Here is a 24,445-nt window from a genome sequence, read left to right as displayed (position 1 = left end):
CTGCTGCTGGTTCCCTCTACTACACTACAAATTATTTTCCAATCTAAATCCCTTCAAGATGTTCCTCGGTTATCTCCATCCCAGTACTAAGAAGTTAGCTCCTTTTTCCAAGTCTGCTTCTACTACTCTCCTATTACATGCTGAAACAAACATTCTTAGGTTTTCTTCTGTATACCACTAACTGGGAGAGGTCCACAAAGCCCTTTCACTTTTCTCCACAATTTCTCTTCCTGGCATTGTGTATAAGAAGACTGTAAGCACCAAGCTGTCAGGATGCTGAGACCATTTTGTTTTACACTGACCAGCAGTTTCACACTCTATATGCACACATCAGTTGCCTTTTATCTTACACGTGTTTTCTAAGTTATACGGGGCATAGGCCACCTGTTTTCTCCCAGTGTTAACACAATGAGATCCTAGTCCTAAGCAAGACATGGGAAAAAAACATAAGCAAGAATGAACTGAAGCTGTGAGGTACTTTTGTCAGCTAATGCAGAGCTGCACTGCACTGAAGGGTCCCATATGAGGCTTTCCAACCACTATCAGCACAAAAATCACCACTAGTCTCTGCAAAGCCTAGAAATTCTGTTATAGATTGAGGCTGCAGGTGTGTGTCCCACTTACCAGTCTACCACCAAAGAGCAGAATGGGTTTACCTGGAATTATGTACTATTTCAGTGGTCCTCATCAGGAATTTAAAATATCTGGAAAGGTACATGGCAGAGGTAAAGAGGGATGGTGGTTGGGAAACTTCTGAAGAGCCTGCTTGGATATTCTCATTTATTGATGCTATTGACTTCATATTTACTACTGGGGAGGAAGAGGTGTGAAATAATGCTTGCAGTGGGCTGTGAATATGAAGTCGCAAAATGCAGATCAGATCTTTCCAACTCCATTGAGGAGAAGAATGGCTAACCATAGCAAGATAACAAAATTGGAGGGGAAAAAAAAAAAAAAAAAAAAAAGAGGCAATATAGACTTCATATTAGTCCTTCTAATCATGTCCAGAGCCTTTTATCAGGAACAGCAAATATAACCTGATGTTTTTTGACTCGTGCTCTTAAAAATACAAATTTAAATGCTGATATATTAATCACTGGAAGGGACCTTGGAAGGTCCCTCCAACAGCAACTACTGTTTTACTGATAGCTCAGATGGTCTTAAAAAGTCTCTGTCCCAAATGCTGTAACTATGGATGTAGAAAGTATTTGCAATATACTTCTGTCTTCTGTTAAAGGAAACCTCCACCCCAACGTTCCCCAAATGCATTTAATAAAGGTTATCCCGTTCTACATGCCATCCTATGAAAACATGAAGATTAAAACTATGGTACAGATCAAAACTGCAAACTCATTAGCTTTCTGCAGAGACTTCTTATGAAGTTGAACATTCTTCTCAGTTTTTACCTTGCTTGTGAGATTAGAACTAACACAGGAATCACCACCATCATGTAGTGGCAGGACAAGCAGATCCAAGCTTAATTCCTATCCACTGCTATTTCACAAGCCAAGTTAAGTTTACAGAGTACACAAAACTAACTATTACCTCTTCCTTCTCCTGAAGTATATCTTTCCCCACAGTCTACAGGAATCTTACAAGCTTTGCAGGTTCACATGAAGAATACTGCTGTGCCAATCAAACACACTGTTGATGTGTGATAGAACATTTAAGGTAGCAGCAGACTTAGGAATATACAATATATTTAAACAACAAAAAAAAGAAAACAACCATGTGCACAACTATCACAAAGACACTATTATCCTCTGCCATCAACACTGTGGGTGCAAAATGTCTTATTTATTTTTAATCCCTCATGAGGAGATATCAGTGATGGCATGGTATATAGCTTAGCTCTGTATGATGAGGACAGACAGAAGAAATTTCTAACAGAATGATAAAACAAAAAAATCTTTGCTCTAGAGGTTGAAGAACATTGTCTTGAAAAAGCATTTAAATGATTTAGAATAATTCAAAGTCTTTTAAAACTAAGGCCACAGACCACTCTTGACATTTTGAAAGAGACTACCAATAATTAAAAAAATAGTAAAGAAATAAAAAGCAAACAGGAACACTTATTTTGTGTTGCTATAAAGCAGTAACTCAAACTTTGCATTAATGAACAATCAGACTCTTTATGCAGTCGAATTCAGATAAAAAAATTTCCTGCCCATTTAGACCTTTGGTTCCCTTGGCATGAATCTCTCTTTTTGAAAAAAATAACTCTATAATAGCTGAATTAAAAAAACCCCCAAATCAAACCCAAAACCTCTCTCCCCACAGCTTAAAAAAATAAAAAGCAAAAAACCAGTCCAAAGAACCACTGAAAAACAAAAGGAAGTATGCAACCCACCAGGCTGGATGGGGTTTTGCAATCTGATGTAGACAAGGTTCCCTGCCCAGGGCACCCCTTGATCCCAACCCCATTGGAACCAGACAATCTTTAAGGTCCCTTCCAACCCAAACCATTCTAAGACTCTGAAGTTTTATCAATACTCCAGTAGACTGCTGAATGAGGCAAGCTGATCTTTTAGAAAGGTAGCCACTTTTGGCAAAAGTCAAATGAGAAACTGATGACTTAACTTCCAAATAACACCATTTCTCTGCCAGTAGGAAGCATGACAACAAAGGAACAAAAAGCAATCTAAGTTAAGCTTAAATTACATGAACATCTTTCCAAGAGAAGCTATTTTCAAGCTGGCTCTGCTGCCTTCCCTTGACTGACAATTTTTACTTATATTGTTTGTAGGTACAGAAGATGCAAAATATAATCTGACTCAGTGATCTCCACGGAATGGATTCAGTGCTTTAGTGTTTGCATTTACAGAAATAAAAGGCTGATTAATTTATGAAACACTACTTATACAATGACACGGTGGGAAAGTTTGGAAGGATCTCTGAAGGTTATCTCCTCCAATCCCTCCAGCAGAATCACCTCCAGGAGGCTTCCCAGGACCATGTCCAGAGAGCCTTTGAGTACATCTAAGGATGGAGATTCTACTGCCTCACTTGTGCCCATTCCCTCTTTTCCTGTCTCCAGATAATGCTGGAAAAAAACCCTGGACCTATCTTCTCTATGCCTTCCCTTCAAATATTTGTACACAAAAATGGGATCCTCCCTTAGCCTTCTCTAGGCTAAGTTATGTAGGTTTTGTGAAAATGTTGAAGTGAATCAGAAGGTTTAAGAATTAAAAATTTTAAATTAGAAAAAAACGCTATGTCCTTCATTAAATTCTGGCTTCTCTACAATGGACAATACTTTATGGGTGACTTTATCTTTTTTATGTCTTGAGAGCCAATTTAGGAAAAGTTGAGGATCTATAAAATTGTTTAAAAACATTAATAAAATAAATGAGGTGAAAATGTGCACTTGTTTTCCCTGTGAAGAGCTGGTTATAGACAGAAATTGGTCAGTTCTTCCAGGCCAGGAAGCACTGCGGTATAGAATATACAGTAACAACTTTAACAACACATCCTAGCTTGGACACTGGAGTGGGGAGAGAATATTTCAAGCATAGGCTAATGAAAAATATATGGACACATGCATTTAAAGGAACAGGGTATGTGGGGGAGAAAGGTGCTCAGAGAACACCTCAATAAAATGAGTTTTACAACTCTTAAGATATTCTTTTGTTTGAATGCAAAATTTTTAAAAGGAACAATTCCAGTAACATCAAAACTACATGTAAGCAATAGCTGAAAGAAAAGAAAGAAAAAATTACCTCCGTGGTTTTCCCATTAATCGCCTGATTTTCCCCCATTCTACTCTTGTCAATTTTCTGGTTTTCAAAGTTGGAAAAGATTCTTTCAGGCATATACAGAAATCATTATCTCCTTCAAATAGTGGCCTGTCGAAACATAATTAGTCCTATGTTAACCACACTAAGTAAACTTTTGTCACAAGATTCCGAAAAACATCCATTATCAGAAACTCATTAAAAAAATGAATATAAATTAGTCACATGAACAAGACACTCCTATTCAAAGAACAATTTTATTTCGGCCAAAAACAAAATCAGGAAGTTTCCAGGACTCTTGTTCTTTGACTCTTACTATCACTGACATTTAAAAATGCTCCTTTCTCTAGTTACTACAGAGAAATACACGTAATTCATCCTGCTCTGTAATGTATAAAAGGCACCAAATGAAACTTCAGCAGAGTCAGCTCAGTGTCATGAGGATATTGCAACACACTGAAGGAAACCAGGGAGTGAAATACTGAGAACAAAGGGAAGGACAATGTGGTACTTTTTTCATCAATTCATTCAACTGTAACTCAGCTTCTCAACAAAGCTTTCCAAAATACAGGAAACTGAACCAGCTCATCGTTCTCTGCAGCTGTACAGGTGAGACTTCTATTGTATCATCCCATGACTCCACGGTGAAGCACGGCATCAGTATGAGAGAAGTTCACAGAACAGACCTGCACAACGCAGGAATTTCTCTCTGATGCTATGACCCATCTCTATCTCTGTTTTATGACTGCCTTTTTCTTTGTAGTACCACATCCTTCTTTGGCTGAGGGGCCAAGGGAGCAGAAACAGATATGCCCATCTAATAGGAGGTTAATCATAAAAGACTACGTGCAACTGAAATAGATCCCTCCCTGGTGAGAACAAAAGGATAGCTGCATCCTAGATAAAGCTGCTTTTCTCCACTCTTTGCAGGGGACTGGGATCCGGAGAGGAAAATACCCAAGCACAGAACAAAGAGGACCTTGGAAGAAACACTGCCTTTAACTGAGTGTCTGGGGTAGCAGGAGAGAGGAAAGGTGCAAAGATATAAGGAGACTCAGGCAAGAAAGGAAGGGAATAGTTTTGCAATAGGAGGATCTGCAGCTGTGGGATGAAGAAAAAGGAAAACAAAAAGAATGAGCCATGAGGCTCAGGAAACGGACACAGAAGAGTATACAACAGCATCATTTTATCCATATTTACTATTGCTAACATAAGACATCTATATAAAGAATAACTATTTAGCTTGCATGGAGTTTTTTTTGTTGCGTGGGTTTTTTTTGTTTTGTTTTTGAGAAAGATAATCTGTATTTGATTGTTCTTACTAACACTTGTCCTTGAGCAGGAAAACTCTAAACCCACAGCATCCATAAAATTGGTAGCTCTGGAAAATGGTGTAAGCAAGTTACAGGTGCATCTGCTTCTGAGGGCCTGTGATCACCATAGTAGTAAGCAGCACTTCCAAAGTCTCTGCCTGCCCAAAATCAATGGGACTTTACAGAAAACAGTCCACTGCAGTAGTATATAGAGAATCCAAAGGAAACAGCTTCAATAATCTAATAACCACAGATGACAGTTGTAGAAATAAAAATATTTTAAAAACTTACAGCAGTCATGGCATTTTATTTGATTATTTCAATTTTGGATGGAACGATTTGATTAAAATATTTGAGGCTTTCATAGTGAACCATATTTTGTCAGTTGAGCTCTACAATTTAAACCTTTTTAAGCTTCTCATTATGCCTGGATCGTATTACTCCAAACAAGATGTATCAAAATCTTCCTGCCAAAGATATGTGGTCTCTTAATAAACTATGTTATATCTTAACATGGTCATATCTTATGAGCATTACACGCTGTATTTGATTTGCAAGGCAAGGTTTTGGCAGAGGGGGGCTGGAAGGGTGGCTTCTTTGAGAAGCTGCTGGAAGCTTCTCCCGTATCCCACAGAACCAACACCAGTTGGTTCCAAGGCGGACACACCCTTGAGCCAAGGCTGAACCAATCAGCGACGGCAGTCATGCCTCTGATATAACGTAGCCAGGAAGGGGAAAAAAACACTGTGCAATTGCAGCAGGACAGAGATGCAGGAGTATCTAAGAGAAAGAGCTCTGCAGACACCAAGCCAAGGTCAGGGAAGGAGGCACTCTAGGTATCAGAGCAGAGATTCCTCCGCAGACCATGGTGAAGCAGCCGTGTCCCTGCAGCCCATGTTGGAGCAGGCGGATGCCCAAGGGAGGCTGTGATCCCATGGGAAGCCCCTGCTGGGGCAGGCTCCTGGCAGGACTGTGGAGCCATGAAGAAGAGCCCAGAGTGGAGCAGGTTTTCTGCCAGGACTTCTGACCCCCTGGGGCTCCCACACTGGAGCAGTCTACTCCTGAAGGAGCGCATCTTATGGAAGGGGCCCACACTGGAGCAGTTTGGGAAGGACTCACACTGAAGAACTTTGCAAAGGACTGGTTCCCATGGAAGTGGGAGAATTCCTCCCCTGGAGGAAGGAGTAGCAGAGAGGCAACAGGTGATGAACTGACCACAATCCCCATCCCCCATTCCCCTGTGCTTATGGGGAGTTGGACACAGAGAAGAGAGAACTGGGAATAAAGCTCAAGAACAAGGGAGGTTTTTTAAGTTTTGATTTTATTTCTTATTATCCTACTTTGATTTGCTTGGTAATAAATTAAACTAATTTCCCAAAGTCGAGCCTGTTTTGCCCATGACAGCGTGGTCTCTCCCTGTGCTTGTCTCAGCCTTTGACCCTCTTGTTACATTTTCTCTCCTGTGTCCAGCTGAGAAGCAATAGAGCAGCTTTGATGAGCACCTGGTCTAGCCAAGGAGAACACAGCACACATGCATACATGGATAACCATCAAAGAGGATTTCAGAATTGCCTGCTAAACTCAAATTTTAGTCTCTGATAGACCTAAAGCTTCATAGACAATTCTTTAAGAATAAACTAAAAGTTCTTGGTCTGTTGTAAAATTCATTATTAAAAATGTCACATATTAAAATTACTTCTAGAAATAAGTAGGGTTGGGGTTTTTTGTTTTGCACATTTTGTTTTTCAAGCAACGGGGGGGGAAGCATGAAAAGACTACTTCTTTCAAAGGAATTAAATACTAGAGATGATTAATTTAAAACTATCTAAAATGGACATGAAAATTTTCCACTTCTGATGAATATATGCCAAAAGGTTTTTCTGTTGCTATGACTGCCTTCTCAGTTAAGAAAAAAAAGCTACAGCAATTGTGATTAAAATAGGAAGGAAAAACAGTAATTATTTTGTTTGTACATTCTGGAAAATAATGCTTGTTAACTCTGAAGCCATTCTTTAGACTATTAAATACTTGTGTTACATCTATTAGTCAAACAGTGTAGATTTTAAGATTCCATTAACCAATAATGTTTTTTACATTTTAGAAATGAAATAGTTTCTTTTAAACAATTCACACCACTGTGCTAGTGGCATTAAGAGAGTAAGTGCCAAAAACTCCGAGGCACAAACTGCAGAAATGGTCCAGGAAATACATTAGGAGATCCAAGAAGGATGCTGATATCTGGACAAGAGCTGAACAGTCACAGCCTGAAGCTCTGTTAGTGATCACAATAAAAAAAGGACGATGGGGAAAAAATATTTAATACCAACATTGACACCTTTTAGGAAAGCAGCACTTTATGAAGAAGCAGTGGCCTTCCTATCTCCTCTGTATAACACTGATGCAATGATTCAGAAAAGTCTGACTGTTCTCATATCTTCATGTTTCAGATGCTAAAAGCATTATGAATAAAATCTGGTATCTGGTAGAGACAGAGGTGATAAAAAGAAAATTATATCCATGAAGAAGGACTTTCCATAGAAGATTTTCTAAAGCTGGTAATTGCAAAGAACAAAGAACATACACGTCGCTCATTAGAAAAAAGAAAAACACCCACCACCACCAAACAAAATAGTTTTCAATAATTAGTAATTTAAGAATAAATTGGAGTATCTAACCAATATATGGAACTATGCAGCTCAACTTCAGAAAATTACTTGTTTCTATGCTAACAAGATAATTATACAAACCAAACATACTTATCTATGTTTGAATAGAACCATTCATATATGCACCACTTGTGAGCTTTGGGCAGTTTGAGCAGGTTACGAAGCCGCAAACCAATCTTCTGTGATACTTTCTTTTCTGGTGTGGACATTGTTGTACTAAACTTCTATGTAGTAAAAAAAAAAAAAAAAGAAACAGTTAAACAGAATCTAGTATTTTTCAGTATTCAAATAAATCAGACTTTCATTATAAAAGTCTGCACATATTGTTTCATGGCAAAGTTTTTCTTGCAGATCTATTACAACCTTTACTGCATTATATCAGCAACGCAATCAAACAGAACAGACAGCAAATTTTAACAGGATAAATACCATTATCTCCATATAAAGCTCTTTTAATGGAAGCATTTTCCAGCACTGAAAACTACATTACTGGTAACAACAGCATGGCACTAAAATACATATAGACTTCAAAACTCCGAGGCCCCACCGACTGTCTCAGGTGAGCATAACTGGTGTTGCAGCTCAGATGCCAGCACCCTGCCTGATTTGCACTAGAGCTTCTACTCTTGCTCACTCTTCTTAAGCTGGGGATGAAGCTAGGACAGGAATGTAACACAGCCAAAGCTTTGAGCAGTGTGTCTGCTTAGAAAACTGCAAGAGAAATGAGCAATCAAGTTTTAACTACATTTGAAAACTATTTGATAAATCACAGAAAAGACACTGTCTTAGATTGCTTGCATAATAGATAGACCCATGTTTAAACAAGACCACCAAAAAAAAAAAAAAAAAAATCTGTAATTTTGTTCCAAGGATGGCTGTCTTAGCTGACAGAAAATATTTTCTGCAAAAAAACAACAGTTTTTTGGGACTATAGGTTTAACAGGGTCCCCATGCCATCATCAATTGTTATCCTTCCCCAAATATTCTAAGTACTTTGGACTTTAGTAGCAGCAATAATAGGATAAAACATAAGGTAGGCACCTTGCTGGCTGCTGCCCCTTTCTCCCACTGAAACAAAGCCCAGCAGGACAGCAAGATCTGTGAACTACAACAGTTGCAGTCCCTTGCAAATATTTATCTGGCAATCATTGGACCTCCAGAAGCAGACATTTAAGCACAAAACAATTGGGTTTAGAACATTACCAAATCTTTCTACTCTTAAGAAATTATGAAGAGAAGTGTCACAGTTCCCACCTCTGGCAGAATGGACCCAGCTAAATGGCGAGTGCCAAGCTTTTCACATCAGACACTGCACATCTCAGAAGGCAAATCAAAGCAGTATTCAAATAGTACTTTTTCAGTGAGGTAAATCCAGCCTCATAAGGTGATGGCACAGAGAAGTGATTTGGATGGCAAAGGTACTTCACAGCCCATTCACTGAGACTAAGAGAGGTTTCCCTTTCTATCATAGCAAATAAAGGCTGACAAATTACAGCTGCTTTTTCGTGCTGTATCAAGGAGCAGACAATCAAGTGGAGAAAGGAAAAACAAGCGCTTTGAACTGAGGACTTCAGCATTACAGGATCAAGAAGGTAAAGCTGGCCATGAACACAGCTAGCCTACAAATCCAGAGCAAGGCCCTAACTTACAGGGATACATTAAATTCTATAGCAGGCTTCTCAATTACATAATCAGTGCAAGAAACTTAGGCAGTTTTAAACTGAAGCTGAATAAATTTATGCCAACTACAGAAGATAACTGTTTGCCGGCGCATGATGGGCAGTTATTCTGGAATCTTTTCTAGCTCTGTGTGCTCATGTCCAAGATCACAAGGAACAGGTACTCCCATAAACAAACTGAGGAAACCAGCTGTAAGAAAGAAAAATATTAATCTGTTTTGAATTGTGGCTTACTTCTAGCAACAGTTTTCTTCACAAGAAGACTCATAAACTGAAAATGCAACTTGAAAAGCAAATATATTCTAATTTTCAACTAAAACAGATAGGCTTGTTCCCCTCTTTGGTGAAAATATCTCCATACATGTATGGAAGTACCTGTGGAACCATTGCAACCTTCTGATTTCGTTTGGGTGACCTTGTGTTTATTTGTCTGTCATCTTCTTCACTGAAGAGTCGACTCCGTTTTGAATTTCTGAAGGGCTGTATGGAACAAAATTAAGAATTACAAGCAAGAAACCTGATTGCTCTGTTCATGCACAGAATTCACAGTGAGAGAAATGAAATGCCTCTTCTCCTATCACCTGCTGGTTTTCAGGCACACAGTACACAATAAATAGTGCCTCCTAGCACTCAGAGATCTAAGAACTGAGAGAAGAAGGAGTTCAAGATTCCAGGCTTCTCCAGTGCTAACTATAACCATTACTACACTGCTGGCCCAGTTTCACAGAAGCATTTAGAGCCTAACTCCCACTTGTTTCCTTTAGAGTTGGGTGTCTAAACACTTGGGTATCTTAGCTTGCTTACTTGGTTATAAGTAGTACATCTGTTAAACAATTTGTTTTGAATTTTGGATCAAAAAAAGTTTTTTTCAAACATGGTATTTGTTTTGTATGTTCTCAGCTACATAGAATTTTAGCAAGAATTTTCTAATAAAGTGATATGTGTTTGTTGGATTTTTAACTCATTGAAAGTATCTACATAGCAAAATGCTAAGATTGAGTCTGAAGAAACTAAATCTTGAATAAGTTATGTGACAATCTCAGAAAAAAGAATTTAGAATTTATGCTAAGTGAAATTTACTTGTGTACTGCTATAGCTCAGAAAGAAGGCTGACTGAAAACAAGAAATGATATTGCAAATGTGTCATGAAAAAATTAATTTAGTTATTCCTCAACATCTCACCCCATGACAAAAGATTCCTGCTTTCACTAAGGACAAAAGAGCTACCTGTGACTGGCTGTCAGCACTGAGGAGAAGCAGCTTTTCCTTTCCTTCCATGAAGGTTCTGTGGCCCAACAAAAGAGCCAGAGATAAGAGAAATCAACGCAGTTAAATAAAACTTCATTGACAAGCATTCGCACTTTAGAAAGACATTTAATACATCTGTGACTGGTTAACTGCTTGAAAAGAGATATTTTCTATTAAATTAATCAGTCGTACCTAAAAATCTGTCTATCCCATGCCACCTGAACATAGGGCTTCCCCAGGAAATGTGCCTCTCTTACTCTAAACTATATATATTATAAATAAAAGAATATTTATTTTTAAATATTCTTTTTAAAAATACTATTCTTTAAAAAAATATTTTTAAAAATTATTTTATAAATAAAAAGAATTACACAAGTGTATTTAAGTAACAGAATTGCTCTGTATGTGACAGACACATAAGCACATGCAGCACACAGAAGAAAACCTTAACTCCTGGTAGATACTACAAACTAGGAAAGACACACTGCACAGAGGAACTACATATTGAGAAGGTAACCAAATCATCATGATCCAAACCAAGCACACTGTTTAACAACCCTCAAGAGAAACTGCCAAACTCTGTTCCAAAGAACTATCCAAAATGAGAAGCGTTTCATCACTCTGGACTGTCTGTGCCTCACACCAGAGTGAAATAACAAGTGCTGGAAAGAGGTATCATCCACAGTGGCTAAATAGGTCAGGCATTTTTGGAAAGAGTTTACAACCAACAGTAAAACACCTTCAAAGTCTTCAAAACTTCCAGCATCCAGTAAACTCACACTACTCCATTACACCTTAGCAACAGGGTCACTGCCAACATGTCAGACCATGCTCTGATCCTTCCCCCAGCTTTCTACAGAACACTGAGCTACACTCGAAGTTTGACTCCCTGTTTTTACCCCCTAAAGACACCATACCTAAAGATTGGCAAAGTCTTTATATAGATGTTTATATATAAACATCTCTTTAGGTCTCTTTAGCACATGTGATCTTCTAAGCTAGCAGTAAGGCTTGTTTCTGTGAGGTGATGGGCATTCCTGGAAAGCAGCTGAAACCTGCGACATAAACTGCAGGAACTAAGGGTCTTCACAAAGTTCTGGTCTCTGTCTGGAACTGCATTTTGTAAACTTTATGTTCTCTAGCATAAACATATAGCAACGCGTGCGTATATATGCATCTGTATGGATCCCACCAAAATAAACACCAGGGAGAAGATCACAGAACAAGAAACAAACCGTTAAGCAAAAACAAACCACAAGATTGAAATGGTCAATCCAAACAGCAGACATCCCATTGGAAGCTGCAGGCACATTTCATATCCCCACCCCTAGGTTGTCCTTTAATGGGAGGCCTCCTATGAAAGCTCTCAGAATACACAAATTTCACCAACAGTCCTTTACTTTTATAAAGATCTGCCCCCCAGAAGGCACAATGATGGAAGTGCATTATGACATTTTTACTTCCTTTCCTTTATGCTTCAGCTCTCAGCCATAATTAGAAGTGAGATATTTCATGAGATACAAAAATAGTTGATCAGAATTCACGATTCCTAAGCTCAAGGTGGTAGATACAGCACAAATACTTCACACAGCACTTGCTTTGCACAAAAAAAACCCAGAAAGGAAAGTATTTTGACCTATTTTGAACGAGGTCACCAATTTAATGTGTTCGATTATTCATTTAAAAAATATGTTTTCATCTTTTATGCAAACTGTGCAAAGTGCTTGTGAAGGATATAGTTTCACACTTGGACATAATAAAACTATAAATCTCAGCCTTATTTTGATCCTTACATTTGATTCACTGTATGGTATTTTACTAACCCTGAAACATTTTATCCCTTCTTACCATTTCCACAGCAGAACCAGCATTCTTGCTTTTCCAAACGTGTGTTTTCTGCAGAGAATTATATTTTTCATTCCACGAACTGGATAAACTTCCCTCTGTTGTGAAGAAAGTACGTCATTAATATACATATATGTATGTGTATGTTTTAATGTAACTAGTGTCCAAAACCAAGTATAACATCATCAACCACTAAAATATTTGAATTCAGTAAGAAACAGATTTTAGAATTCAGTATTTTAGATTAAATAGTTCCTAATGTTAATTAATGAAAAAAAAAAAAACCAACCTAAGGAGATTTTCACTACAAGGAGAAATGTAAACAAGTATTTTTTACTTATGACAACGTTTAGATTTCTTGAAACCTCCTGTGCTGGAATCAATTACTTCCACTGTCAGGCTGACACAAATCAACAGTTGAACTGTGGCTGTAACTGAAACCTGGACAAAGCAAAGCTCTACAAGACACAGACACCTTCTAGTTCTAGAAAATTATTAAGTGGGTGTACACCAACAAGTAAATAAAATTTTATTGCAACAAATCTGCCTTAGTTATAACACATTCAACAGACTGTACCTTCTTCCTTGTGTAACAAAAGCCTTGTAACACATGAAGAAGCTTTAATTATTGGGAAAATTAGAAATATTCAAAATTTGTATGAATGTTCATGAAGACAATTTCAAAGAAAAAATATAAGACTCAGGTTTTTGATTTAGCCCACAACTTGCTGACAGAGAACACCATAAAACTGTGAGATGCCTTCCTAATGTAAATTTTGTCACATGTACAAGTCTCACTAAGAATCCTTCCTGTACTTCATCCTCAAGAGATGAAAGATTATCCCAATCTTCTCATCAAACTTGATGCCTAGGCAGTACTTTTGAAGAAAAAACACATTTCAGGAATTTCACCCAGAAGAGCAGTGTCTAAATACACCACAGTATATGTAGTTTCAACTGCCAAGGATTATTATTCTATAGAACTACAAATATCTACAATAAACCAAATCATATTTCAACAAAAAAGCCTGTGATTTTATTGAACTTTCTGAAGCAAGAAACTAAATACACCTGAAAGTCAGATTGTATACAAGTAAATAACATATTAATTTCTTACCTTTCAAGCTCACAAGTGCTTTTGCTGAAGAACCTGCAATACAGCAAGAAGTCCACATAAATCACAAGCTATTTCAAAGCATACAACCTATGCAGAGTCTACTCATTCCTAATTAATTCTCAGGCAGAAAGTGGAATTTAATATTAAAATCTTTCACAGCTGAATGAGCAAACCCAGCACACTCTCCACTCCATGGCACTAAGCATTGAATTTTACATTTATGACCAATAAATCTTGAAAGCATATTCACATTTTGTTTTTTTCCTTTAGTTTCATGCCTACAAAACAACTTTAGATGTTCAGCACTTGGGTTTAACACAGCAAATTCTCAACAGGCTTTACATCCAAACTACATTCTCCCATGTGTCTGTTTGTTTGATGCAGTTAAAAATGTATTTTACAATTGACAAGAAAATTAATAAATACTTCTTTCTTTTTTTTTTTTTCCCAACCAGTTCAAAACTCTTCAATGCCCAAGACTTCCAGGAAAGGAGTAGTTTAAGTTCAAAAGGAAGAAGATGGATAGCTAGTTGCCCCCTGGTGGTACCTCTTTATTCAGAAAGGCAACAGATTCAGATCTCAAATGCAGGCAGAATTGTTACTTTGCTTAGAGTGTTCAAAAAGTGTAATAAACACATAAAAATTTCACTGCTCCCCTTCCACTGCATCTGTAGAACCTCCGCAATGCTCCTGGGCCAGGAAAAACAAAACTGGGCCTGACTCTAGTGAGCCTTCATGCTCAGGAACTCTCATATGTGTCTCTAAGAATGAGGTGTTTGAAGCAACTGAATTAGCATAGGGCAAGCTATTTCTTCATGACAATGCCTCCCCAGATTCATGCTTTTCTCTCAAATCAACTTCATATTTCCAGTTATGCTCCTGAGTGACAAACACTTTTATCACTTTTCCCTCTCACTTTATCTGCTCTCTCCTTCATCTCCTCTTTGAAACTCCTGCTCCAAGAACTTTGTGACTCCAAAGGTCCAGAAATTCCCTGCAGCTGCCATTTATCTAGGTCCTTACCTCAGTAACCTCACAGTGCCAGAGATACCTGCCTCTAAGAGAATACATTCCAGGGAGTATCACAAAAGAATTATTGTGCCTTTCCAGGGAATGTTTACATTTGCTTTGGATTGGGCTGGGCCATTGAAGACAATACAGGTGCAGCAACAGCAAAAAACCCCCTAATCCCTTACGTTTTCATCACAGTATTTTGTTTACTGCCATCTTATTATGCCATCTGTTAAAAACGACAAGTTCAATTTTAAAAAAGATAGGAAAAGGAAACAAAGTTTCAATTTCTTTTCCCCCAAAAGCTTAAAAAAACCAGTCTAAGATACAAAACAGAACTAGCTTTGACTCACTGGGCGTTTAGAGAGCTTCCACCCCAGTATCTCCCAAGCTGTTCACATCCACAACAGCAACCACATCTGGGATTACATGTCAAACATGTCACAGCTGGGCTATAATGTCACACCTCTTACACATTTTTTTTCTGACGTTATCACCTTTGTTGGGCTGGAGACCTATCAGTGACTGGTACAGGAACACAATTCTGTGATGAGTCACAGGGTTCAGCTCTTGAAACTAAGCCGTATGTTGAAGGTACCACCATTTTTTTTTACATTTAATGCTAAAAATCCAATACCGCACACTGTACTTGCATAAACACATGAGTAGTCTGCTATCAGCCAAGAATGAACAGCTCTGAAAGGTAACATCAAGAACAGTGAAGAACTACCATGTCCCAAATTTACATAAGGGATGGTGTGCAGGGGTAAGTACACACAGGAGCAGGATCATCAGGATTTTCAAAGAGAGGAGATGATGCCTTTGCAGAACAGATCACTGTTCTGAGAGATCTCAGGCACTTCAGCTGAACATACAAGCATTTTCCTCTTCTTCTCACTGTCTTCTTGATATGAATCAAGTCCAATCAATCCAGTCCAGGGTGAGTATGAACACAGTTACAGTGGAAAAGAAACACTCAGCAAGAGGCAGCAAAGCTTTATCTGGGGCGGTGTCAATCTCACAGCTGAAGTGCCTGAGATGCTTTGCTAATCATGGGATGCTTCACCTGTGAGGGTGATGATGGGCCAGCAGAAGGTTACTGTGCTACTTCCTAGCTTTACAAGATTAGCACTCCAAAACAGCATTAGCTGCCACGGGGTTTTCCACATGGGATAGTTAATCTTCCATAAATGCATGTCAGAATACGGCTGCTCATTTGTTTTCACTTGACCTGTAATTAATGTATCCAGGGCATCTTTATTTAGGAATACAAGTGTCCAAATAAAATATTACTGATCCATGGAAGTTCAAAAGTTAAACTAAACTATTTTACTGTAACAAATTAACATCAACACTTCTGTAGCTTAAAGCTTTAGAATTATATATAGGATACCAAAATGACAATGGAGATGTTCATAAGCTTCATTTTGCCTCAAAGGTGAACAACACAACACAACATGGCTTTTCTTGTCAAGTTCTTCTATATCGATTTTAGGGGCTACCTGCAACAACACCAAACCCCAAGGAACATGGTACATCTCCCCACTTTTCCCATTTAGTTGGGCAGTACTGTCAATACGACCATGGCCACAAAACCAGAAACTAGGATGACGATCTAAGCAATACTGTGTTACAATAAAAACCAAACAACATTTAATACAGATAGAAGCATTTCAAGAACTATAAAAACTGCAAAGTGATGCAGGATAGATTAAGAATATTAAAACAAAACTTCACTTACAATAATGATTAGATCTATAATATACTAGACTCACACTAAATGTCAGTAATCTTGTATACTCCTGTTCTGAATAACAAATATATAATCACAGGCAGTCTTTTTAACCTGCATTTTAATTATAAACAGAGATTAAAGTAGAATACACATACGCACACTTGAACGTAAATATCTATTATAACAATGACACAGACTTCATTTCCAGAAACACTTAAAAAACAAATGGGTGGAAAACAAGGAATAAGGCCTGTGACTCATATGGGTTATTACAACCAAAATCCACTTCCAGCTCCTCCAGGTTCAGAGGATCTCGAAGGTGACTTTCCTAATACTGAGAGTAAAAAGCCCCTTCACTCAGGGAGGAAGCACAGGCAGCTCAGCACAGCAGTGGCTTGGGAATTGGAAGGCCTGCTTCCAGGAGGCTACACCGCACACTGCTCCAGTGCAAACTGTAAACTACCTTAGCTTTCTCTCTATCCCACCGAGTAGTGCTCTGCATATGCTGTTAGTAAATTAGTTACCTGAACACAGTGTTCACACTTGACTAAATCTGTAAAATTAGGAAAAGATTCAGAAGAGATCTAGGAGATAAGTAAGACATGCCTCATTGTTAGAAAGTTAAGACACTCCAATCTTGTTCTTCCCAAAGAAGGTCAAGATCTGCATTGATCAAAAATCTACAAAGGAAGATAATTCAGATGGGTAAATAGCTCTGCAGCTTTTTTTTTTTTTTTTTTTTTTTTTTTTAAGGAAAGGCATAACTAGACCTATTTTGTGAAAGATTACATTGGATAATTCAGGTTAGCAATGAATGCAAAGTTTAAGAGATTTTATGTAACTATGCCAAGAAAAGGCATGCTGAGCTCCCTGTAACTCAAAATCTTAAACCAAGTTCAATATATTTTTAAAGAGAGAACTGTAGCTAAAAAGGAAGCTTGAAACTGATGCACAGAAATTCCAAATACAAGTATACCAGCATGTTTAATGAAGAATCTAAGATGATTATAACGGTCTTTCCTGGTTCTGAAAAAAACCCCAGTGATTCCATAAAATATGTGCATCACAGATGTGCAATAAAAATAACCGTGTTCTAGATTATGAGGTATTAAATAGTATCATAACAGGAAGCTCATCAGTAACTACGAGTCAGGAATAAGTGTATTTATGTGTTTTGTAACACTTGCAAGATATGATTTTCAGGAAGTCCAGATAAAACCAAACTGATAAAAAGCCACCAAGGTTAAAATGATCCCAGGTCTGCCAAGCCTGGCACGACAAGGGCCCTGATGTTTTCATGTCTGGCTGGCTTAGAAGCTGTCCTGTGCATGGACAGCTCCTGCAGTCCTGAACTGCTGCTCCCTTTGAGCACACGGTCCCTCAGGAATCCTTCCTCCAGCCCCAATCTCCCGCTCCCAGCTCACAGGAGGATACACAGAGCATTGCAATAAAAAGAACTTAAAAAAACCCCAAATCCTGCTCTAGAGGCCATATCAACTCTTTGAAAAGTACTTCTGATGTGGAGATTGGCTTTGAGGCATGAGAGAAAAGTGCAAAAGCTTTTACTCTTTTCAAAAATAAAAGACAGGCTCAAGTTTAAAACCAAGCACCTACTGCCTCCCCTTATTTGAAAACACTGCAACTGAACAAAAGAGGAATTTGACCACAATTCAATATGGGCAGCTGTGAACGCCCTGATGAACATTCACAGTGTTAAGATGAAGAAAAGCAGTTTAAATGTGGCTTCTCAAATGCTGATTTGAAAATCTAAACGGGAACACACACAAGCATATTATGTTTGTGGAAGTGTTTTCAGTTTAATAATGAATTTATAACAGCTGATAATTTTGAAAATAAATGTTACAAGTAACCACAGGGATGTTCAATAGCTACTGACTTCACTAATGTGTGGGCACAAAGGGGCATATCTAAATCAATATAGAAAATTCTAGGATCCAGATCAGCAGTTACATGGTGTAAAGCCTTTCCTCTCCAGATCGTTACACTATTTTGCCTAAATTTGCACAAGTGAGCAGTTATTTTAACATTGGTTGTATGACTGCCTCAAAAATCTAATTAATCTGCATTGCCGGTGCTAAAAATGGTGTGACAGAAGAAACTCATGGAGAAGAAGGGAAAAACATGAGCCTTTATTACAGACTGAGTCATTAATCCTCCCAAGACATCATTCATCGGCACAAGTTGTTTCAGCAGAGGAAGCATCTCAAACAATTGGCCACTGCAAGGAAAGCTTATTCAGGAGAACTCTGAAAGTAAAAAACACACATCAGAGGGAAAAGTTGCTTTGGGGAGTTTTTAAAGCTTCTCCTAAACTTTGGGCTCATTGAAGAGATAAATAAACAAACACTAACTTTTCACTTCAAGCATGAGTCAGTATTTTCCTCAGGTCATGAGCCTACGAAAAAATTGACATATGCAGATTTCCAAATCCTAATTTAACAACTGGATGGAAGTAGGTTTTCCAGCCATGTGAAGCCTTCTACAGGACCTTTGTAGATAATAACCACAATAACAAAGCCCTCTTTTTGAAACCGTGTTCTCATAATGGACAATATGCTGATACCATGGTAACATACAATTTTAAAGGTAGGCAGCACAAATAATCCCAAAAAACGTTAGTTGTGAGTACTGTACAGCAGCCAAAGGTTAACCTTAAGCCTTCTCCCAAATGCTGCAATCTCACACGGTTCTGCTTAATTTTGTCTCAAACATCCAGGCCAGAGCAGTGCTGGGGTCACGGCCCCTTGGGGCCAGAAAACAGAAGTGCCAAAGGTGTGCCACAACCTCCTGCAGCAGAGCAGAGGACCCACAAACCACAGCAAAAGGTTATGCTGCGGGTAAAGACAACAACTTCTGCTTTAAGCACCTTTCTGCCCTTATGCTGAAGCCTCCCCCCACCCACGTGATAAAAACCCATGCAGAAAGATCCTTATCCCGCTTCCCTTCTGCCCATCCTAAAACACAAGCCCCTATGAACTGTACTAACCATGTCTATAAATACACGGTATCTGGCAATTTGCACTGCACAAGCTGAACCCTGACACCCCTCATCCCTACAGTGTTGCCTTCCTTGTAGAAGTTGAACCCTGACACCCATCACCCCTGGAGTCTGCCTTCTTTCTCCGATGCACCTGTGCCTGTTGGAGTTTGCCCACACGCAGCACAAACGCGGCAGTCCGGTGCTGCGCTGCTGGCAGCGGCCCCGTGCTGACTCGAGCTATCACCCTCCTGTTAGAAATGGCATCTCCCTCTCCCTTTCACAGAGCAGGTCCCAGCATCCTCCGTCCTCACGCCGGCTCGTGCCAAAGGATGCACCAAGAGGCGGCTTTGCCTGTGCTGTTCTTGGCAGAGCTCTGCCTCCAGCGGGACCAGGACAATCTTTAGTCACATCTGCACGTGCTGCCTGTTTTAGCAGAGCCTCGCCTCAGCAGAAAGTTCATTTCACATCAGAGCCTCCCCCCAGCTTCACTGCACGAGCTTTAGAACCACGCAGCCCACAAATCAGATTGCTATTACCAGTAGCAGGAGACAGGGCAGCATTATGTATGCTCCAACACAATCCACTGTTTCCCTCTTCTGAGACACAGAGAAAAAGCCATCTGGTCTGCAGCACCAAGGCTGCCCACCATTTACCTCCACTGCAAAGTTACCAGGAGATAAGAAGAAGGAAAAAAAGGCATTGACTAAAATTAGTCACTCATTGGGCACCAACCCAACAGCCTGCAGAAACAAATTTTTTGTCTTCAAAATATAAATCAAATTATTAGTATTTGAAGTATTTCTGCAATTGGGAGACCTTAAATATTCTGGATTTTGCAGCTAGAGGATTTACCACAGATTTGTTCTTTCTTCATCTGCATCCCAAATTACTATATGGATCTCCCTGGCAGCACAGGAAACGCCTCAAACTACAAGAAGTGCATGTAAACTCACACACCATTTCAGGCTGTCAGCATGAACCCTCTTACTGTTTTATATGGACAGAAGAGCGGCTTTAGAGAACAACAGAATAGTAACTTTACAAGATAAAATAAGCCCGTATCATGAGAGACAACTCTGTACATTACATTCATCTCACTCCTGGGTTAAGGAACAGTCACTGCCCAGCTGCATTACAGAACGAGCCAGAGGGCAAGTAGGTGCTATTAGAATACTCTGGGACAAATTCCACTTCATCAGACATTCAATCTGAAAGTAAAACTGTGTGCTTCCTACCATACAGCAAAATGTCAGTTTTCTTGTCACCAAGTATGCTGTGTTTACCTATAAATCTTTTTATGTGGAAAACTCAGCTGTGGTCTGTTACTCTGCTATAAACTATTGTCTTGGTTTTGAAATACAGTTGTCTGCCAGGGAAAACTAGAGCCTCCCTTGGAATGGAGAATGAAAACCCCCTTCCCACCAAATTATTATAATTTTGCAATTAGGGGCTCTCAGGCAAAAATATGGGAAATAGGAATAGCAGTTCTTTACTAGGAATATTAAAAAAAAAAAAAAAAAAAAAAAAAAAAGGAAAATACAAATGTAGTAGTACAAAAAACAAGCAAGGAAGCAAACAAAGATCCTGGAAAAAAAACCTGACAGGGTCAGGGATACGACCTGGCATCCCGGTGATCAGGGATGGAAAGCACTCCAAATAAGTCCTCCTGGAGTAACAGATGTGGCTCTGTGGAGTAGAGATGGTCCTGTAGAAAGTCCAGTGGTGATAAGATGGGTCCAGTCTTCCTCCACGGATCCAGTGGAAAAACAGGATCCCTTGTGTCCTTCAGTCCCAGTTTTTATCTAGCTAGGAGCAGTTGGCTTCCCCCAGACTGTGTGGAGCATCTCACAATGGGATGATGGAATGTGTCATGCCATTGGTGGGCCCTAATGGCCCATTATCAGAAAATGTCCCCCTGGAGGATGGAGGGGTGGTGAAAGAGATAAGAAACACTGGCCCACCTGGTTTTAATGGCTGGGCCATTATCAGAAGGCATCTGCCCCCCTCCCCCCTGGAGTAAGGAGGATAACACATCTCCCAAAAAACAGCTTTCAACAGATGAAATAGAATACACATTTTTAGGTTACATAATCCAATACAACTATGTTGGAGAAAATTCACAGGGGTGATACATAAATCTCAAAGTGTCTTAGTCATGAACTATTCCAACTTTTTTTGGAACTTATTTTGATACCATAAGAATATTCCAAAACTAATTTTGCAATGCTTACTGTTACTATCCTTTATATACTAAACTGCAGACTGAGAGCTGCATGAAGTCAGTGTTAAATTAGTCAGGACTAAGTTTACATCTTCATTTTAAGTATAGGACTGGAAATGAAAGAACTATGTGTGGCAGGAATTAGTGTAATTTGAAAACATCCAGGTCACTGAAATTGGATAGAATAGGAATGGAAGCACAAGGCAGCCGCTCCTTGAAACCTTCAGTGTTCCCAGTACAGCAATGCTACAGAAAACACGAAGCTCCCTGTCTGATGGAAAATACCCCTGACTTGCACCAAACTTATATAAACACAAACCTTAAGGTCAAGGTCAGCACAGAAGCTTGCTGCCTTCACAACCAAGCACGCAGTGTCTGCTTCACCTGCCAAGCAGAGACTGTAACACGGGCACTGCTGGCAAGGGTCGCCAGCATAGCCCAGTCCTAAGGGAAACTGAGTCACACTACAAAATCTGCTACAGCTGAAGTGACAGACCTGTCAAACCTTCCTGAAGTCACTGTAGGCAATATAAAAGTGACAGACAAGAAAAAGTTGGTTTTCATACTGCACATTAACTTCTTGAAACATACAGTGCTTTCTCTGGAAAATGGGCAAGGCAAATGGAGGAACAGTAACTTAAATGTTGCCTATTCTAGTGAACAGGGAAAGTTCATTTAATAAGCAATAAACCGCTGCTAATTATTAATTACAGTCATGCCAATTGGTCCATGACTTGTATTAATCAGTCTCTAAATGCAGCACAGCGTCCATGACTAAGCTGCACCAAGTTGAGAGTGTCAGCTCTATCCATAATTTATGATGATCCTCCATAAATCTGTTCAGTTAACACAGTGACACCAGCCATGTGGGCACATTAACCAATTTTACTCCTGACAGTTGTTGGAGCTGTAACAAAGACCCAAGCTGAGCAGCCAGAAGCAAGATTTCCACTCCGAGTCACCTCTCTCTGAGAGTATTTGGATATGGAAAGAGTTGGTATCTTGATGAACTTGCATGGTGCTGAACAAAAGAGTGTCACCAAAAGATGTCTGCCCTGTTCTGTGCACATCTATTGAAACTAGTGAATGCCCTAGTTTTAGCTTGGCAGGAGTTCACAGCTTGTAAGAGGACATACCAAGATGGCATCTAGACATATTTTACTTTGAATAATCTCCTCTTCTGTAATACTCAAGTACTTTGTGCATGAATCCATGAATGCATGAATACAGCAACACATCTGTTTTTTAGCTACTTTAAGTTTTTATCGAATCCTTGTGCTCTTTGAAAACAACATCCACACAAACCCTATGGAGATCACAGAGTCAACGAGGTTAAAAAAGATCTCTGAGACCACTGAGTCCAGCTTTTAACCAAACACAACCAGGTTAACTAGACCACGGCACTAATTGCCACATCCAGTCTTTCCTTAAACACCTCCAGGAACAGTGACTCCACCACCTCCCTGGGCAGTCCATTCCAATGTCCAATCACCCTTTCAGTGAAGAAATTCCTCCTAACATTCAATCTAAACTTCCCCTGCTGAAGCTTGAGATTATGTCGGGGAGAAGAAGCCAATCCCCACCTGACCACACTCTCCTGTCAGGAGTAGTAGAGGGTGGTAAGGTCACTCCTGAGCCTCCTCTTCTCTAGGTTAAACACCTGCAGCCCCCTCAGCTGTTCTTCAAAAGACTCATGCTCCAGCCCCTTCCCCCAGCTCCACCCCTCCTCTCTGGACTCTCTCCAGCCCCTCAATGTCCTTCTCGCAGTGAGGGGCTCAGAACTGGACACAGCACTCGAGGTGCAGACATACAGAACTGTATGCATGAAAAGACATGTTTACATGCTGTCTTCCTGCACAGCTAGGTTTCTGCTGCTGACACACAACACAGGGTCTCTGAGCTCTTCCCCGCGCATTCGTCTGTGCCCCCTAGACACAGTGCGTGCACGCCCCGACCCCGGCCCTGCTCGCACTGTGCGCGGTACGGGCTACGAATACACGAGCTCTCCTTGCCCCCATGGGCGACAGCCAGGTTCGGAGCACCGGGCAGCTCGCCCCTCGGCCGGGCCAGGACGCTCCTTCCCCCGCACTGCCCCGACCCCCGCGGGCAGGGCGGGCTGTCACTGCGCCCCGCCCGGCTCCCGCTTCCCGCCCCGCCCGCCCGGCAGGTGCCGCCCGGGAGGGGCGGGGGGCCCGGCCCCGGCACCCCCGAGGGCAGCGGGGGTCGCACCCTTGGGACAGAGCTGCCCGCCCGCCGCTCGGGCCGGGGCCTCGCCCGGGAGGGGCGGCGACGACGGGGGGGTGGGGGGGGGCCGGGCCGGCCCGGTTGCCAGGGAGGAGGCTCGGGCTCCGGCCCCGCACAGCGCCCGCGGCGGGAGGGAGGGAGCGAAGAAGGGAGGCGGGCGGGCGGCGGGGCGCGGCGCGGGCGTCCCGCCGGGACGGGGGGCCGGCGGGAGCGGGGGCACCGGTCCCTACTCACTCTCGTCAGGCAGCTGATCCAGCTCCGCCATCTTGAACGAGCCGCGCCGCTTTTTCAAAGGCTGCCTGGCGCGGGGCATTCTGGGGGAGGAGACGGGGCCGGGCGCGCGGCGGGCGCGCGCACGGGGCGGGGCCTCCGCCCGCGGCTGTGAGGGGACGGGCGGAGGGGCTCGCGCGCCGCTCCCGGGGGCAGGAGCCGGGCTCGGCAGGGAGGAGCGGGAATAGCGCCGTCCCGAAGCCTGGCGGGACCACACAACCATCGTTAAGGAGCCGGAGTGGACGTTATACTGTTTCCAGTCTAGTTCCAATTCCGTGCCGCTGGCCGAGGCACCTTCCACTAAACCTGGTCGCTCAGAGCCCCATCCAAACAGGCTTTGAACACCTCCAGGGCCGGGCTA

At 40.8% G+C, this 24,445-nt stretch overlaps 1 protein-coding gene across 1 annotated transcript in view; it reads right to left on the bottom strand.

Moving 5' to 3' along the window:
- The window catches only part of LIN9 (lin-9 DREAM MuvB core complex component), a 39,523-nt gene extending 15,362 nt beyond the window's left edge, over positions 1 to 24,161 (bottom strand). Inside the window, exons 1-6 of the mRNA XM_040060022.1 lie at positions 24,049 to 24,161; positions 13,603 to 13,635; positions 12,489 to 12,583; positions 9,768 to 9,872; positions 7,804 to 7,937; positions 3,720 to 3,845 (exon numbers count right to left, since the gene is read on the bottom strand). Of these exons, the coding sequence (XP_039915956.1) occupies positions 3,720 to 3,845; positions 7,804 to 7,937; positions 9,768 to 9,872; positions 12,489 to 12,583; positions 13,603 to 13,635; positions 24,049 to 24,127 (572 nt within the window). The 5' untranslated portion in view covers positions 24,128 to 24,161. The remainder of the gene's footprint in view (positions 1 to 3,719; positions 3,846 to 7,803; positions 7,938 to 9,767; positions 9,873 to 12,488; positions 12,584 to 13,602; positions 13,636 to 24,048) is intronic.
- Between the last annotated feature and the right edge of the window lie 284 nt (positions 24,162 to 24,445).

The sequence above is a fragment of the Hirundo rustica genome, chromosome 3 (genome assembly GCF_015227805.2).
Source record: "Hirundo rustica isolate bHirRus1 chromosome 3, bHirRus1.pri.v3, whole genome shotgun sequence".
Taxonomy (NCBI): domain Eukaryota; kingdom Metazoa; phylum Chordata; class Aves; order Passeriformes; family Hirundinidae; genus Hirundo; species Hirundo rustica.
The sequence above is the reverse complement of the archived record's forward strand: the minus strand, read 5'-3'. Positions and strand labels throughout refer to the sequence as shown.